This window comes from Tuber melanosporum, assembly GCF_000151645.1.
Source record: "Tuber melanosporum whole genome shotgun sequence assembly, scaffold_190, strain Mel28".
Taxonomy (NCBI): Eukaryota; Fungi; Ascomycota; class Pezizomycetes; order Pezizales; family Tuberaceae; genus Tuber; species Tuber melanosporum.
In genome coordinates this window covers 138280-156617 of record NW_003298853.1, presented here as the reverse complement: position 1 = coordinate 156617, position 18338 = coordinate 138280, and the positions used below count along the sequence as shown (strand labels likewise).

The following is an 18338-nucleotide window of genomic DNA, read 5'->3' as shown; positions in this document are numbered from 1 at the left end:
AGGCTGAAAAGTTGCCAAGTCGTGGAGTCGCGGCTAGACGAACTCCTCCTCACTCGAGCAGAGTGCCAGTACCGTATGATATGATACCTCGAAATTTACAAAGTATCCGGACTGCTTGATTAGTACCTTTCTCATCACCAAGGCGTCCAAATACTTTGTCAATTGCCAAGGACTCGTGGGGACTCTATGATACTGTAGCTCGTCCTGCTAGTCACGGGTCAAGGGACTTTGTATCCCATGCAAAGCCTCAACTTCTCAACCCCCTCGTTACTTTACTCGATAAAATTACAACACCTTCCTCCTTGGAAACCATACCCCCACGACATCTTCATAATTCCGATTCCACGTGCCAAGAAGATTGTCCTCCATCGCCTAACGGCGCATTATCTGCATTGTTGCATTCAAAATGTCGCAAGTCTGCAGATTCTACCAGCGGGGCCACTGTAAATTTGGTTCCAACTGCAATTTCCTACACCCAGGTGCCATTACCTCGGCCCCTAACGCTTTTGGTGGAGCTCGCAATAGTTCGCCCCCCAATTATCTGTCTCTTCCATCCTTGTCCCCCCTTTCTCCCGGGCTAACTACTATTCTATAGGTTTCGGTGGTGGAGGCATTCAAACAAAGCTGACCGACGGGTGGGTTCCTCTTTCCCCTCCCTTTTCTTCCACCAACACTATTTCTCCCCTCTGCTTTGATTTACCGCGTGCACTATCGCAATGCCTCAGAGGAATCACAGATCGTTCGAGACGAAGAGACCGAAAGAAGGATTGATTTCTATCCTTGCAGTCGAATGGGAGTCTGGTTAAGCTATGGGGCTGACCAAGAATTCTAGGTTTACTATCCCCAGCGCGGATACGATTAGATTAGATCTGAGCGAACGGCCTACCTGGTGCCTATCAAGCTATGCCCCCAGCAAGGATTCGCCAGCTCAGCTGATCGATGGGAAAGATATCTCCCCAGAAGAAGCGCGCGTTATGGCATACAGGTTGCGAGCCGAGGGGATTCCTCAGGCATATGTATGGGGCTGTCATTTTCTGAATCGTGCGGTGACTAGAGCTGACAAAGCTCCAGGAGGTGGAATGGAATAGATTGACGAGTGAAGTGTCGTCACAGATCAGAAATATACTCGATAATATTCCAGGCGCTATTGAATTTCTCAAGAATGCCCAGGGCGCGCCATCTCGATACAACTCAGCTCGGGCTTCCAGCCAGCAGCAGACTTCGCCATTTGGTGATCAGGTGAATACCATAACGTCGACTCTGTGAGCTCGGGTGGAGCTATCTTTTCTCCAGGCCGAACTAATTGAAGTAGAATTCACAGCAGGGTATTGGTGCTAGCTCGAGTTCAGCTCAGACACCATCATCATCACCTTTTGGTCAAGTTCAGCAACCTCGGTCTGCTTCGGGCTTCACCTCCGCATTTTCCACGCCTACTCCTTTTGGAGCCCGACCCACCCCAGCGTTTGGCCAAAGCCCATTCGGGCAGCAGGTAGCGCAGCAAACCGCACAACAGCCGGCAGCGTCGGCGTCGGCGGCACCGGTATTTGGGCAGCCGGCTTTTGGGACCCCATCGCAGCCTCAGAGTGCATTTGGCAGACCAGCTTTTGGGCAACCAGCCTTTGGACAACCAGCTTTTGGTCAGTCCTCGTCATTGGGATCGCAGCCTTCACCCTTTGCCGCGGCAGCCTCAAACGCTGCTCCGGCTCCGCCGTCGGCTTTTGGTCAGCCGGCATTCGGGGTGTCTAGTGGGCCAAAACCGGCATTTGGCCAACCAGCGTTTGGAAAGTCTGCCTTCTCTCAAGCCCAGTCGTCGCCTTTTGCAGCTGCTGCAACTAGTCCATTTGTTCAAGCTGCTGGATCATCCACCACTCCATTCACTCAAGTTCCCCCTACATCGTCATTCGGCCAATCCTCACAATCTCAGACTGCCTCTCCTGCGAACCCATTCGGATCGCCACCTCAACAAGGCGCTGCGAACCCATTCCAACAAACTCAGGCAGCCCAAGCCAGTCCATCGCCATTCTCAAGCACAAATCCCTTCCAACAAAGTCAGCAGCAGCAACAAGCTACAAGCACTCCCTTCTCACAAGCTACCCAGGGACCAGCCCAAGCTCCCACCTCGCCGTTCGGCCAACCAACCCAACCCGTAAACTCCTTCGGCTCACCAGCCCCGCAGTCATCACCCTTCAGTACACAAAACCCTTTCCAGGGTGCCCAGCAGGGGCAAGCTTCTTCTTCCGCTTTGCGGACACACGAGATGAACCCCCAACTTCGCGAGCAGCAAAAGACTAAGAAGTGGGATGATCCGGTTATTGAATACACGCCCGAGGAGCAGGCTATGTTTTCTGCGGGTTCGTTTGTGCTTGGGCAGGTACCCACGGTCGCGCCTAGCCGCAATATGTGTTGGGGGTGAAAAGTTTTCTCCCCGGGTCATGTTTTTTTCTCTTAGTATCTTCCTTTTTGTTTTTATTCAGCGTGTTACGGTTAACGTTCCTTTTTCTAATATCAGTTAGCGGAGGGGAGGTTTGTTGGGAGGTTTGCTAGGAGGTTCAAGCTGTTGGTTTTATGTGAAATGCTCTAGAATATTTGATCATTTGGTGCTGCTGAATCGTAGAAATATAATCACAATCCCATTCAGGAAGTGTCCACCCGTTTTCAAGGGCTGGCTGTGCTGGGCTGGGCATCACGAGCTCACCTTATGTATTGAGGTCTGTGTACACTTGAAAGCTCAATAGTATTATGGTTATTGTGTGCTCAGTTAAATCTATTAAATTTTGTCCTCTTGATCGTAAAAAGCTAATTTATTACGGTCGGACTGCTTAGCAGTGCATGACCAGTGGTGCCCGAGCTAGAAGTTTGACGCAATGTCTTGAACGAGGTTATTTCATGAATATGGTGTCATAGTACTGTGCTCTTCTATTACGGACATAGGAACATAGGAACGACAGTCCCCAGCCGTATAGTGCGCCCCCTCCAAACCCCCATCCTTCTCACAGCCAAAACCTTCCTTTCCCCACCACTGGTACCCCAACTGCTATTGCCCCCCCGCACACGAAGGGGCCTTGCCGCCAACAATTATTGTCCGTATTTGCAATTTCACTTCTCCCAAGGGCTCCTATGTATGTGCTCCTGGGGCGCATTTCATTCTCAAGAACATAAACCGTTGACATTAAACTCGGACGGAAAACACCCAGGTCCAACTGGCAGTAGGATGATAGGTATCCGTTCCATGCTTTTAGGATGAGATACCTAGCTAATGCAGCGGTTAAGATGTTTAGGGACCAGGCAACACCTGTGTGTAGCAGGAGCCCAGGAGTTTCAATTCCCCCTCAGAATGAGCTATTGAATGATCCATCACATGGGATAAGACTGAAAATTCTGCCCTCTGGGCACTAGGAACTGGGACCCTTCACATTCTTCCATAAGGTTGTGATCAGGCTTGCAGTGAGGTGGCAGAATCCAACTCTGAATCGGAGGCCTAGGAGAAAAGTGCGAGATTTGCTGGGTAATTTAGCAAAAGAGCAAGAGAAAAATAATCCAAGGGTATGATAAAATGGAAGAAAAATTGGTTCGACTCCTTTGATTTTGGAAACTAGAAGCTCCGACTCTGGTTCGAAAATGAGCGAACCGACCCACTAGGGCGGCCACCCACCACCAAACTGCCCCCCCACCATCGGCCGCCTTGAATACTTAGAGTCAGTCTACTACTCGTGTGCTTTCTCAGAAATGTGGGGTATTGGTCAAAAAATTACGGTCACGACTGGCGAAACGTATAAGGACCCCCCAAGAAAGTAGTGGTAGCAGCAACACTCAAACCTCTGCCAGAACTCGTTTGAGAGCTTTATCATTTGTGCAATGCCACGGGGCTCGCCCTTATGACCCCGAGCGAGGGGAGTTCTTGGTAGGACAGCTAGGACTCTTCCCCGCCATTGCGAAATCTGTCGATAGGGATACATGATATTAACTACGACAGCAAGTGTCGACCGGGGCCTGGGGCTGTAGGGGCCTATAATCTGCTATCACAAGAAATCGCTCGTTTGATTGTCGCTGTCGCTGCTGGAAATATTGCTTCAATGTGACGGAAGTATGATCAGCTTGGAATATTTGGATGATATCACTGTGTATATGTCCCTCTCATGAGTATAAGTACTACGCCTTGGGACACATCGAATGCAGAGGTATTCTCTCAACCGCCGATCTATACTCGTGCCAAGCTTGTGACACAGTGACATGTCCCGGATTTTGCTCGCAAACGTGGGCACTCAACTGAGTGGCCGACAGTTCAACGTGAATTTGCAGTTCAAAATCACATTTGTGGTTCAATGTAGGTAACTTTGGATCTTGGCTTACGACAGAGTCACTCTCACGGTCTGCTTGTCCGAGTACTGTACCAAGCTAAGTAATATACGTTGCTAGAGAGATTAATAGTTGGATTTTTGTCTCGTCTATCTACGCCTTTCAGGCGTATCGTTCGTATGCGGTAGCCCCGAAATGCCATATTATGCTGCAATGTTCCTAAGAGCAAGCTAAAAACTATTGTAAGTCACAAAGTGATGTTGAACTGCAAACTCACGTTGTGACAACATTTCTCTTCGATTCCCCACCTTGCACATTGACCTCCAACAATCCCTCGCCCCCGCGGATACAAATTCTAGCACAAGGTATAATAATGATAAATATTTTGGCACTCGCATCACTCTTCTCGGTGTATACGAATAGCTAATACTTAAATTCTAACGGGGTCAGGGTTTAGCCAGCAAAGGAACACGAGCTCTGATAATCACGTATTTCGCGCTTCATTCCGAGGAGGTAATATGTGTGTTAATGGAAACGATTCCTCCATGGTTTCCAACACTAGGTTAAGGATTCATACGGAGGTACAGCACCTAAGTTTTGTATGTTACACTCGCAGTGGGCATCGTGTTAGCAACCGGTGTAACATACAAAACTTAGGAGCTGTACCTCCGTATGTAGAAAATGTCTTTTACGCCACTCCTATCTAAATATCTACCTCACAACGAGACATACGGAAATCCTGTTCAACGATCAGCGGTAGTTACCTCCTAGGAACGAGTATTGTATTCACCATGCTTAAAATCACCCTTAGACTAGTTTTTTTCTTCCCCTAATCGGAGGAAATGGAGATGCCAATAGCCCAGGAGCGCTAGGGCATTTTGTATGTCAGTTTGATCGCTGGAAGTACTGTGGGCAATCACTTTAAAACTACAGCATGTCGGAATAGACAAGTGAATCGTAGAATGAAAAAATTCACTCCGAAGATTAACCCCCCTCGACATATCCAACCATGTCACATGGGATCTTACTCCTCGGACAATACCGCTCCCGCAACTATTACTACCGGCGAGTACCATACCGCCGTAGTTTCCAAGTAATAAGTGCCATTCACTTCGCTCAGGGCACTCATTCCCTGCGAGTTATCTATGTGTCGGGATCCGTGTGCGATCGGGGACCAAAAGAACTGCTAAGAGGTTGTGTCTATGCTGGAGCGAAAAGTATAATTCCGCATTAATTCTTCCTGGGGAGTCTACACAACGGTCCAAAACTAGAACTATTCCGAACGTAAGGTAAGTTGTACTTGTATATTTCGCTTGTTAGTCTACGAGTACTAGTCCCGCGAACGCCCAGGTTAATCCATGTCCGGTAACCTCTCTACTCGAGTACCCGGGTACATAGGAGGGTCGGAATCACATGGTATCACTCGGGGTCGATTTTCCAATCTGAACATGAGCCAGACTGCAATACAGTGGGCTACTATGAATATAAGCGAGGGGTTGGAATTAACTCAGATACCGGTAGTTTAATTCAATTATCACCCCCCCCCCTCCCGGCCGAGGGCTCCTGGTGTCTAGTCTACAGATTGCTCACCATTCCTGTCCACCACTCTTGAATACTGGCGCACGAGTCTAGCGTGGGATGGTTAGATCCCGGTCCGGATCCAGACAACAGCGGACCGCCACACCTAAAATCCCACGTGCACGAGAATAACTGTTCCTCGGAAGGTGTTTTATATGTTGCGAACTTGTGGGGAAGATGATGCTTAGCCGTGTTTATGCGGTTCTGACAGTGTTGAACTATGGAGAGGAGGGATTGTAAAGACTGTGGATGAATGGAAGTTAGAAACTAGTTTAATAATTACAGCTTGTCATGGAAATGGAATTGTTGACCTGGTTGTGAGAAGGCTGGGGTTGGTTGATGTCATGACTGGTCACTCATCATCTAAGGATAGGACTTTTTTTTTGGCATGGGGACTACAATACTGTCTTTACGATGCTGTTAGTTCTTAACGTCGACCAGGTGGAAAGCATCCTATACCGGGAAAGGCCGCAAAACAGTCTCAAAAAGTCGTGTATAAGGACGCCGGGTGGCCCACAAGGAAATCAAATGCAACCACTAGCTATTATAGTATACATGGGACCTTCCCACAACTCACAATCCACCATTTTTGGGAAGGAAAAAAACACATTTCCACCCCCAAACCTAAGCACAAATCAATCCGAAGCTATAAAACCAAACCAGCCCCCGCTTTCCCATTATTGAGGTAAATGATAACACCATAGCCCTCCCGGTCTCCTTGAATCATTATAATATTGGTGTTCTCTCTCCGCTGACCACACAAACTAAACGAATAGGACCACCTTACCGCTGGCAGTTCCGCCAGCAATCCAATCCCGGGTCGGGTGGAATTGGGCTGCCGCAGGAACAGTCGTAACGCTCTCGTGTGATAGTTGGGCTAGTTGCTCGCCGTTCTCGGAGTAGACGTCTAGGAATCTGCTCATATTTGCTATGACGAGCTTTTGCTGCCCGTTGGGGGGTGCTTGCTGCCATTGGGCACGAAGGATGGTAACCCATCTATAGCATGCGTTAGCACTAACTGAAAAGGAGAGGGGGAAGAAAGGACATGCCTGCCAGTCTGATTATTGTGGCTAATAGTCACGTCCGGTTCAACCGTTCCAAAATTGCTGGCAGGACCCCACCTAACGGCGTCAGGGAATTTATAGATCTTAATAGTATCATCGTAGGAGGTTGTGGCTAGGCTTCCGGTTGAAGACCAAAGAGCACAGCTGACGCTTAGTCTGCTGGGGTGTTCGGCTACTAACGCGAGAGTTCGGTATTCGGATGTTTTGACGACTTTTCGAAGGTCCCAGATTTTGAGGGTGCGGTCTAGAGACTGTCACTTTAGGTCAGTGTATGAAGTTGGAGTATGGGGCATATCACTTACACCGGTAGCGACAAGGTGAGGGGCACGTGGGTGGGTGGAAAAGCCTCCTATTTTCTTCTCATGCAAAGTCCATATGTCTGTCTCCCTCTGCCTTAGATCCCGTCTGCCGAAAAGACCGTCTAATGTGGAAAAGTAAAGAATGTTGGTATCGTGAACTTCAACACCACTCAAGGCATCACCGTCTTCTGCGACAAAAACCTCAGAGGCCACACCAGTGGCCAGATCGAACTTTCGTACACTCCCGTCATAGGAAGATGTGTAAAGGCTTGTGGCAGAGATAGGATCAAAAGTAAAGGTGGATATTGTTCGAGAGTGCACTTTATATTGACTAATGTCGGGTGTCGGATTTCCATCTTCATCCTCTTTGTGAGATTGGGCGTCGAATATACCGAGGGTTCCCATCTAAATCAGAAATAGTTAATGGAGGAATTCGTTGCGGTGGTGGGGTCTGAAGGTCTTGCCTTGTCGCCAGCAAAGATTAGTTGTTTTTCAGTCGTCGGGTGGAATCCCATATGATACTAGGTGGCTAGAGTAAGATATTATCATTCCCATGGTAACAAGGGGGGGGTTCTTACTATGCGCTCAGGACAAATTTTGATATCTAATCAACCGCAGCAATTAGCTTGAACTCGCGTTCTGATTGGTACTTTGTAGATTTTTTGCTTCTTTGGTTAACTTGCCATTCGGAAGGTGCTGGTCGTAAAGCCTCAACCCCATCATTTCCTGCCTCATCGCTCTAAGATCCTTATCCGTGGTTTCCTTGACATTTTCGTCTGTAAATGTCCTCTCAAACCTGGCGCTCTTGGTAACGTCAATCAAACCTTGTCGAATTTCAAAGCTTAGATCTCCAGCGACCCTCGCCCTCTTGGCCTTCTCTGCCTCCTGAAGAGCAGCAACACCCTCCTCGTACTTTCTTTTAGCGACCTCAGAATCTGCTGGCAAACCGGCAAGGCGAGAAGACTTTCTTGTCGGCAAAGGACTTTGGAGCTCTTTCTTCACGCTTCGGTTCTTCGGTTTGCTAGCGCTGCCGCTGGACGATATTGCGGCTCTTTTGGTGGTACCGACAGAGGCGGCGTCCAGTCGGAGTCGCAGGAGTAGCTCTTTGTTTTTCAGAATGTTTTCTTGACGGAGCCGCTCATATTCGTTTGAGTCCTCCATAGTGGGCTGTATGTGTATATGGGTGATAGGGTTGTGGGTGGTGCTCGGGGGGGAGACTTTGCAGTGTGTTTGGAACGGGTAGGATGGTCTTTATCAGGGCAGGGTGCGTGTTGTGGAGAGCAATGCAGCAAGGAAGCGTGTGGGATCAAAACCAGTTTACGCGTGGTAGCGTGCACCTACTGCTTAGCAGCAGGGTCGATCTAGAGGTAAGTCATGGCTTAGTCAGCGCAGAGTGCCCCAGTTCATGACCCTTCATCCTAGAGGGAGAGAAAGAAAGAATCCATCGCCCTCAGAAATTCCTTCAATTCCTCCCCCCATCTCCTCTCTGGACAACTATGAGCCGATGCAAGCCCTTCACACTCTCAGTTTTGACAGCCAGGCCATCGTTGGCTGTCAATTCCTCTATCTACATTACCAGGGCCCCTTTTTTACCTCTATCCTTCCTTTACCCTTCGAGATCCGTTGCAAGTTATCAGAGACAAACCCTTGAGGATCCGGATAGAGATCTCCCCTTCTCTGGTGATAGCTACACGTTCGGTCGCGAGTCAAGCAGTGACGACCCATGGGCGTTCTTATACCGCACTCATCCTCCTGCACCTCTACCTACAACACATTACATTGCTCCAACATATTCTCGAGACCGATTGCAAACAACTAGCACAATAACCGAGAGAGAAAGGGAGATCTTCACTAAAATTTTTGAATCAATTCTGTCGGCAAAGTCCTCCTTCGTTCCACAACTAAGGGGATCCGAGCGCTCTTTTCCCAGTAACTCTCTTACCCAGCTTTTCGAGTCAGCCGTTGGACCACTAGCGAACGGTAACGAGATCTCTTTTGGACCGAAGAGCACTATCAATCCGTCCTCTGCTACATTTGGGCTTGCGAAAGCGAGCGATAATAAAGACTATCCCCTTGCCGTTCGTACTGCAGCTGCTAGGGCAGCAGGGCTGAGAGCGGGCCCACAGACAGCCAAAGAAGTCGAGGCGGAGCGGATCAGAATTCGGCATCTTACCCTCTTGACTAGTGCCATGCGAAAGTGCCGGACGGACAGGGAGCTATTAAGGTGGCTAGATCAGTATGTCTTCAGCATGGCATCTGGTAAGGATGCCGGGAGCGAAATCCCGTCTGCGACATACGCGGACTTGTTAGTGGAGGGCATGATAACTTTCCGGCGAGACTTCAACGACCTCATGGGTGCCATGTCGGTTTTTGAGCGGGTAAAGAGGCTCGGAGCCGAGTCTTACGTTGTTGGATGCTCAACTGGAGCTTACAATGAGATGCTCCAGACAAAGTGGGAAGCGTATAAGGACGTTTCCAAGATTGTCGAATTGGTGGACGAGATGAAAATCAATGGTATCGAGGGTAGCCAGAAGACGGTGGAAATACTTCGGTCGATCATCGACGAGATTAGGAAGAGGAAGTGTGGCGCCATGGGCCCAGGAGCGCAGTCTACTATAACAGATGTTGATATGGCGTTGTTGGATAAGCTGGAGGGATGCGCGGGCGAGATACAGGACAGATCGTTTGAGCCTCCGGAGCGTCATTCTCCTATCCGGGATACTCTGGAATACGTTTACAATTGATCACAGAAACTAGGTGGGTTCAAGTATTTATACACCTACTGTGTTGGAGCAGTTCATTTGTAAATATTTGAAAGGTATACTAGAATTTCACTTGTCAACAGTTATTTGGTTGCGCAGTACTGTACAAGCTTGGTAACAGATGAAATGTACTGTACTCGTACCCAGGTTTTAGAGAATTTTCTGTCGCCTGACATTTAACTAGGTGAATCCTTGGGTTGAACTCTGCCGAAAAAATTCACGAATTTTTCTCGCCCTTTAGCGCTATATACGTGCGTATTGTGGGTTGGCGTTCTGAGTGGAAAACCTGGGGGTACAGATCCGGAGCCTTAGCTCCCATACTAACTTTCTCACCCGCGACGTTGAGTGCTAGGTGTACGGTAATATCATACACAACAAACTAATGCAATCAACGGTAAAAGTCTTCAATACTACTATCCATTACTTCATCCTCTTTCTTTGTCAAATCATTATCAGCCCAATACATGATATCTGTCCTGTCTGATCTCCACCCAACACCTGCTTTAGGCAAACATTATTCATCTTTTGATATGCTTGAAAAGGTTTTGCATGACTGGTCTGTTCATGAAAAGTTCAGCTACCATGTTTCTGAGCAAGTTTCAAACCGGTGGATCTATGAGTATATCTACAAGATTGCCAACTACCACTAGAGAGTCTGAGAAAATAGAATAGAGGTAGCATATTTAGAGGTTATGTTCCTTGAGGAATTGCATGACAGTATATACTTGAACGGATGGTAGAAAATATACAGTCAATTTTGGGCCAGCATTAGTGGATTCAGGAAATTCTGTCCCAGCATCTTGTTATTACCCTGTCAACTAGCTCACAAGATATTCAGGATTGTCTATGTTCATATTTCTTGGAGATAATCAATTACCAAGTTACCTTACATGTAAATCAGGCCTTGTCAAGTGGTAGATTTCCAGCTTACCAGCTAAGCTTTTCCAAATTATCATCCTATCTTAAGATCTTCAAACAGCAAAATCCTACTGTACATTTCCATCTTTCAATTGACAAAAACCATTCCCAGTTCCAGTTTATTTTCATTTACCCTTAAGAGTTAGTAAGATTCTTTCAGCATTGTGGACACTTTATTGCAATAGATAGTAAGCATCCTTACTGGAAAGTTCCAAATAACATTCTTGCTTGCTGTCACAGTCAATCCAGTTGGACAAAACCTTGTACTAGCCTGGAGTGTGGTAGAATCAGAGAATGAAATCTCATAGAACTAAAGAGGTTACACCTCAGTGAGATAGCACCCTCAGCTAGATTCTTTCCTTTAGAGGCAACTTTCTTCCAGCAATTAGCAGTTTATTAGTAAGGAATCTTGCTGTTGCTGCAATCTTACTAAGAACGCAATCACTTTATTTCTTCCAGCAACTTCAGCTTGCAATTCCTGCTATCTAAACTAAACTAACTACTCTCAGTACCTATTGTAATGAAGGCCTTGTAAAGGCCTGTCACGAACATGGCTTAGCGAGGAAAAGGGTTTTCACATGACGCATAGTTATGAGTCACAGGTATGTTATTGTTTTGCACATATGACCTATTCGGGTTATATGATTTGTTATGTGTGGGATTTGTGATGCTTTCGCACATGGCTCAAGTATGAGTTATGAGACATGCACCTGACGAGTATGCCTTGCGAGTGTGCCTTACGGGTAAGCCTTGTGCATATGATTGATGTTTCGCACATGACCTCATTATGAGGTCATGGGTTTCGTGCATATGACTCAGTCGAGTCATATGACTTGTTTATTGTATTATGATTGGTTTATGAGTTTTGCACATGACCTCGCTATGAGGTCATGGGTTTTGAGCATGTGATCATTTTGGTCATATGACTAGTTGTTATGATTTGGTTTCGCACATGTGACCACTTTAGGTCACATGACTAAAAGTGGGAAGAACACTATATAAGGAGGCCGATGCGGCCGAGGAAGATAGGTTCTTCACGCTTTGTTCTAAGTACTTTTTCTACTTATTACTTTAACGAATATAAAACACCTTTACGATCGTTATCTTTATTGCAACGTTATCATTATGCCAAGGAAGGCGCCTTACGAAGAAGAGTTAGAGAAAGCTTACTATAGGTGTTCTCGGTAGAAGATAAGGGTCTTGTACTATCGGTAACGTAGGCAGAGGCCTAAAGCTATCGTAAGACAAAGAAAGAAGAAGACAGGAAGAGAAGTATCGTTCCCCGTCACCAAGCACTAACTATCCAGAGAGGGATCATTACATTACAAAGCGTCACCTAGTATGACGCCAAACGATACAAGACGGCATCCTTCAACCCAGACAGGGAAGGAGATATTGACATCGACGATCAAAATCTTAATCTAGGAGGATTCAGTGATGCCCTAGATCACGTCTCAGCAGAACCCTCGAGAGCAGCAAGCCCAGTAACCCCATAGAAAGGATCACCAGTCGATAGCTCTCCTGCCGGAACTCCACGACCCGAGAGAATGTCGGGATCCGCAGTACCTGGGCCACCGGCCCCAGCTGCTCCGGCACCAGGAACCAGCATACTTGGAACGACTGAAAATCAGTTTCAGCCATTTCTTGCAGCCACGCGAAATACAGGGCAAGGAAATGTTCAACGACCAAAATCAAAGGAGCCTGGCACATACGAAGGAGCCGAAGATAAGCTACGAATATTCTTAGCGCAATGCGAGGGATATTTTGCCGTTAAGGGATACGGAGATCGCCATGATGAAATTAAGATTCCATACATGGAATCTCTACTCAGAGGACTCGCGGGACAATGGATCATGCCCTTCCAAGATGGAAGGAAACAGAGTGAATGGGTACGTACGAAGAGTTCAAGGCGACACGCTTTGAATAATTTGGAGACCCCAGCGTCAAAGAAACAGCAAGACGAAAGCTAGAAAAACTCCAGCAAGGAAAACAAACGTTCTCAGCATACTGGAACGAATGTCGACTATTTTAATACCAGGCCGAGTTTGATGACGCGACTCTCTACATCATCCTCCCGAGAAACTGCAGTGAGAGACTCCGAGAGGCAAGGGGATTCTCTGACTTGCGCTATACGACAGCCGAATGATTTGCAAGATGGGCAATCGACAAAGAAAGCAAATTTAACATGGTTCGGAGCAACTCGGAAAATACTATAGCACATAGGGTGGTCCAATCATCCAGGAATGTGGACAGGACCTTCAAACCGCAAGTACCAGGAGGAGAAAGTAGACCATTACCACCAGGCGAACCCATGGAATTAAACAAATCAAGAGCAGGGCCTGCTCTCAATCTGTCTAAGGAAGAATACGCCAGAAGAATGAATGGGAAACTATGCCTAAGGTGTAGAAAAGTAGGGTATCGGATACGAGAATGCAGAAGCCGACCAGACAACGGATACCAGGGAAACAGAGCTGCTGGAAATAATTGTTTCCAAAATCAGAAAAGAAGCAATATCCGCGAAATGATAGCAGAGGATTCACCGGCGGAAAACAACGAGGGTCCCCAGTAAACGGTGGTCTGGGAGACCCAAGATGTGGACCTGGAAAACCCATCAAATTAGTGAACTACTACACGGCACTACACACGCAAAGAGGAGAAGAAGATGGAGATCATGTGATGATCAAAACGAAGATATACAACAGAGAAAGCGAAGAAACAACAATATATGCAATGCTCGACTCGGGGGCCACCGAAGACTTCATCGACAAAGAAATATGCGACAAATACGGCCTTCACACCAAACGAGTGAAGAAAGCAAGACAAGTCTACTTAGCGGATGGAAAACCAAGCGCTATGGGTCTGATAACCCATACGGCAACAGTACCCATGGACATTGACAGCCATAGGGAAACGGCAACCTTTCAAGTGGCAGATCTGAAGAACCATGAGATAGTCTTAGGGATGCCATGGTTACGGAAGCAGAATCCGACGATCGATTGGAACGAGAACAAGATGACCTTTACAAGCGAACTATGTATGACACAATGTCTCAACAGTTCACCTGTGGTCTACTCAATACCGATACGAGAAGCGGAAGAAGAAACTTTGCACGCAAAGTTTGCCGAGATACGGTAAGACAAGAGAGTCCGGATACAAAGACTGGACCAAGAGGCAAAAGTGCCCACCAAGGGTTCCAAAGGGGCAGCAGGACACGACCTATATGCCAACGAAGGAATCAAGATACCTGCCAACGGGCAGGCAAAAATAGCGACGGGAATAGCCATTGGACTCCCAGAAGGCATCTATGGATGAATAGCACCCCGCAGTGGTCTAGCAGTCAAACACCGACTCATGACCATGGCAGGAGTGATCGACGTTGACTATACCGGTGAAATCAAAGTGGTCCTGGCCAACCTAGCTCAAGAGGACTACCAAGTCCAGAAAGGCGATTGGATCGCAGAGTTGATAATCGAAAAAATCAACAAAGAGGATCTGCATGAAGTAGATCAACTGGAAGAAACCATAAGAGGAAACAAGGGATTTGGAAGTACGGACCAAAGCAAGCTCAATACAACAAAAAGAATTGAGATCAAAGAGATCATAGCACAAGCCTTTGGACGATATTATCGAAGAGGAGATACAACAGGAATTCTCAAATGGACATACGAAGACAAAAAAGCGGTTCTGGCAAAAATCAACATCAGCACAGGGCTAGCAATCCAGGACAAGAAATACCAAAGCAAAAAAGGATGGAAAGAATTGGTTCCAAAAGAATATCACCAATTCACAAATCTATTTCAAAAAGAGGAAGCTACAGAGCTACCACCTTGAAGACCAGGAATCGACCACGAAATTCAGCTGGACAAAGACGAAAAAAAGGGAAAAGCAAAAGAGATTCCCTATAAGAAGTTATACACCCTAGGGGAAGCAGAGCTCGAAGAACTTAGGAAGTACATCGAGCGAAACCTAAAGAGAGGATGGATCCGAGACTCTTTCGCGTCAGGAGGATCCCCAATACTATTCGTCAACAAGAAAGACGGAAAAATGAGACTCTGCGTGGACTACAGAGCCCTCAATTCGGTTACCAAGAAGGACCGATATCCATTACCCTTGATTGGGGAAGCACTGGACAGACTACAATTAGCAAAATACTTCACCAAACTCGACATCAAAGATGTATACCACAATATACGCATCAAGGCAGGAGACGAATGGAAGACTACATTCGCCTCTAGATACGGAATGTTCGAATACTTGGTTATGCCCTTCGGGCTAACCAATGCACCGGCTTCATTCCAGAGATGGATCAACAAGGTACTTAATAAGTACCTCGACATATGTTGCATCGTATACTTGGACGATGTACTCATATACTCGGAAAACATACAACAACACCAAAAAGATATCAGCAATATCATGGCGGCAATACAAGGATCAGGAATGAAGATCAAACCAACAAAATGCGAATTCCATAAAGAAGAAACAGAATACCTTGGATTTATCATCAATCGAAGTGGGGTCATGGTCGACCCTGTTAAAACAGCAGCCATATGGGATTGGGCCAAACCAAACAACAAGACAGATGTTCAATGCTTTATGGGATTCTGCAACTTTTATCGAAGGTTCATAGAGGGGTTTAGCAGGCTTGCAAAACCACTCTATAACCTAACGAAAAAAGACAAGAAATGGGAATGGAGAGAAACAGAACGAAAAGCATATGATGCAATACGAACGCATCTAACATCGGCATCCATATTGGTACATTTCAACCCAAACTGAAGGACAATGATCGAGACGGACGCCTCAAAATATGTATTCTCAGTCATACTATCGCAACAATGCGACGATGGAAAATGGAGGCCAGTGTCCTATCGATCCAAGACAATGACCCCCGCAGAGTGCAACTATGATGTTGCAAACAAAGAACTATTAGCAATAGTTCAAGCGTTAAAAGAATGGAGAAGATACATTTCGAACAACAACCATCCAGTCCGAGTTCTAATCGACCACAAGAACCTGGTACCGTTCATGACTACAAAAGAACTGAACGACCGCCAGATAAGATGGATGGAACACCTCAGCAAATACAACTTCAAAATCGAATACCGACCAGGCAAAGAAAGTGGAAAGCCAGATGCTCTCACAAGGATTGCAAGCGACAAACCACAAACGAAAGAAGACAAAAGAATCAAACAAAAAATACAGACCCTATTACCAAAAACCTACTTCGAGGCAATGGAGGTTATCCAATTCACATCAAAGGGGGAAAGAGGAATCGAGAACGCAAACGAGAAAGACAAAACAATCCAGGCAATAAGAGAAGCCTAGGAAGAAGGAAAAAAGGAAATGAAAGGAATTGCACTGGGGTTATGCCAATGGAATAACGGAAATATGTGGTACGATGGAAAACAATGGATCCCGGAAGAAGAGAAGATAAGGACAGACATCATACGACAACACCATGATATCCGAACGGCAGGACACGGGGGAACAGCTAAAACCACAGAATTCATCACAAGGTCATTCTATTGGCCAGGACTGCGCGAAGATGTCAAACGATATGTCAAAAACTGCGACGATATGCCAGAGAACGAAAACGGCTAAACACGCACCATATGGATTATTAAAATCAAACAAAGTCCCCGAACAACCATGGGAAACAATTACTATGGATTTCATCACTGACCTACCAGCATCGGAAAATTGTGATAGCATCCTGATCGTAGTGGATCATCTGACCAAAATGAGCCATTTCATTCCGGTTAGAAAAGATATCAACACGAGGGATTTTATACAAACCTTCTTCAGAGAGGTCTTCCGACTTCATGGCCTTCCCAAGAATATCATCACCGATCGGGGAACACTATTCACATCGGGACTATGGAAAAAGGTAACTGGAGAAATGGGAATACAAAACAGAATGAGCACAGCGTTCCACCCACAAATGGATGGACAAACGGAACGGGTAAATGTGATACTTGAACAATATTTAAGGGCTTACGTCAATTATCAACAAGGTGATTGGTACAAGCTGTTATTTATGGCCGAATTCGCATACAATAATGGAAAGCAAGAAATGATCGGTACAACACTATTCTTCGCGAATTACGGACAACATCTATAAAGTCAGACCACATATCATATGATTAATGATGTGATACCAGAGAAAACGGACATGGGAAAACTACACGAAACCTTAAAATACGAAATGAGTCAAGCACAACAACAGTAAAAAGAACAATACGATAAGCACTGGAGACCAGATCCGAACATACAACCAGGAGATATGGTATGGCTAATACCATGCAATATCCATACGACACGACCATCAAAGAAATTGGACTACAAGAAAATCGGACCCTTCAGGATATTGGAAAAAGTGGGCAGCCGAGCTTATAAACTCAACCTTCCCCCCTCAATCCGAATACACAATACATTCCACATCTCACTCCTCGAATTACACAACGACAATAAGTTTCCTTCACAAACACTTATTCCTCCCCCTCCAATCGAACTCGACGGAGAACCAGAATACGAGCTCGACGAAATAGTCGATTCCCGTTTCTTCCACAGTCACCTCCAATACCGAGCCAAGTGGACAGGATATTCTCCTGAACACGATAAAATTTGGTACTTCACACACAACTTCGAAAATGCACAAGATGCCATCTCAACCTTCCACCAACGATACCCAGACAAGCCTGGCCCAGGTGACGATCATGTTCAATCAAGACAAAGGCGAGGGAAAAGCTCCCGTACCATTGCAACCACACGAGGGCTAGGGCGATAGCCCCCGCCAAACCACACCCACCAGCCCCGAATACTCATTCATGGGGCCAACCGACGAGGAACTTAAGGAAAGGGAACAACAAGCACAACATAATGCCATGTCATGGACGGTATGCTACGATGACAGGTGCCAAATACACTTTGGCGACAAAGAAGGCTCGAGATGATTCCCGAGGGAATGTTGAAAGCGTGGCCCAAGCCCGGACTACGTTATAAAGCATTGGCAACAATGCTTCAGAAATGGGTGCAGAATGCACAGGGCACAGAAAATATCTGCGGGATTCTACCCGCAGAAAGATGGAAGCAGGAAAGAGTTGGAAGGAGAAGATGCCAGAAAGGCATGGGCCGCGAGGACGTGGTCCAGGAAGGGAGGGGCCTAAAACTCCTCCGCAGACACGGAACCGGATGTCAGGAGCCTAAACAGGCAGATCTGGGGACTCCGAGAACAACTGGGCCAAGCCGAGGCCATAATTTCGGCAAATAACAAAATGATCGTGGAGCTTAGACAGCTGAACGACAATCAGCGGCACACGATCGAGATGGCGAATCTGACTCTGGAATCAGTAAGGGTCATATGGAGGACGGCAGACGAAAAGTTCCACAGGCTGAGAAGGACCATGCGCTCGGCAGAA

The 18338-nt window shown here is 46.6% G+C and overlaps 2 protein-coding genes; one reads left to right on the top strand and one right to left on the bottom strand.

Annotated features, from left to right (window-relative positions):
- The first annotated feature begins 150 nt into the window (after positions 1 to 150).
- Positions 151 to 2641, top strand: GSTUM_00003795001 (uncharacterized protein). XM_002837544.2 has 5 exons: positions 151 to 524; positions 596 to 635; positions 833 to 1016; positions 1072 to 1239; positions 1313 to 2641. The coding sequence occupies exons 1-5, from the start codon at positions 407 to 409 to the stop codon at positions 2411 to 2413; spliced, it is 1611 nt and encodes a 536-aa protein (XP_002837590.1). The 5' UTR covers positions 151 to 406; the 3' UTR covers positions 2414 to 2641.
- Positions 2642 to 6638: 3997 nt separating this feature from the next.
- GSTUM_00003793001 (uncharacterized protein) lies at positions 6639 to 8500 on the bottom strand (the record flags this gene model as incomplete). XM_002837543.2 has 5 exons in its annotated part: positions 7888 to 8500; positions 7630 to 7696; positions 7241 to 7568; positions 6996 to 7189; positions 6639 to 6870 (listed from the first exon to the last, which is right to left on the bottom strand). Exons 1-5 carry the CDS (start codon positions 8396 to 8398, stop codon positions 6639 to 6641), a joined length of 1332 nt encoding a protein of 443 aa, XP_002837589.1. The 5' UTR covers positions 8399 to 8500.
- Between the last annotated feature and the right edge of the window lie 9838 nt (positions 8501 to 18338).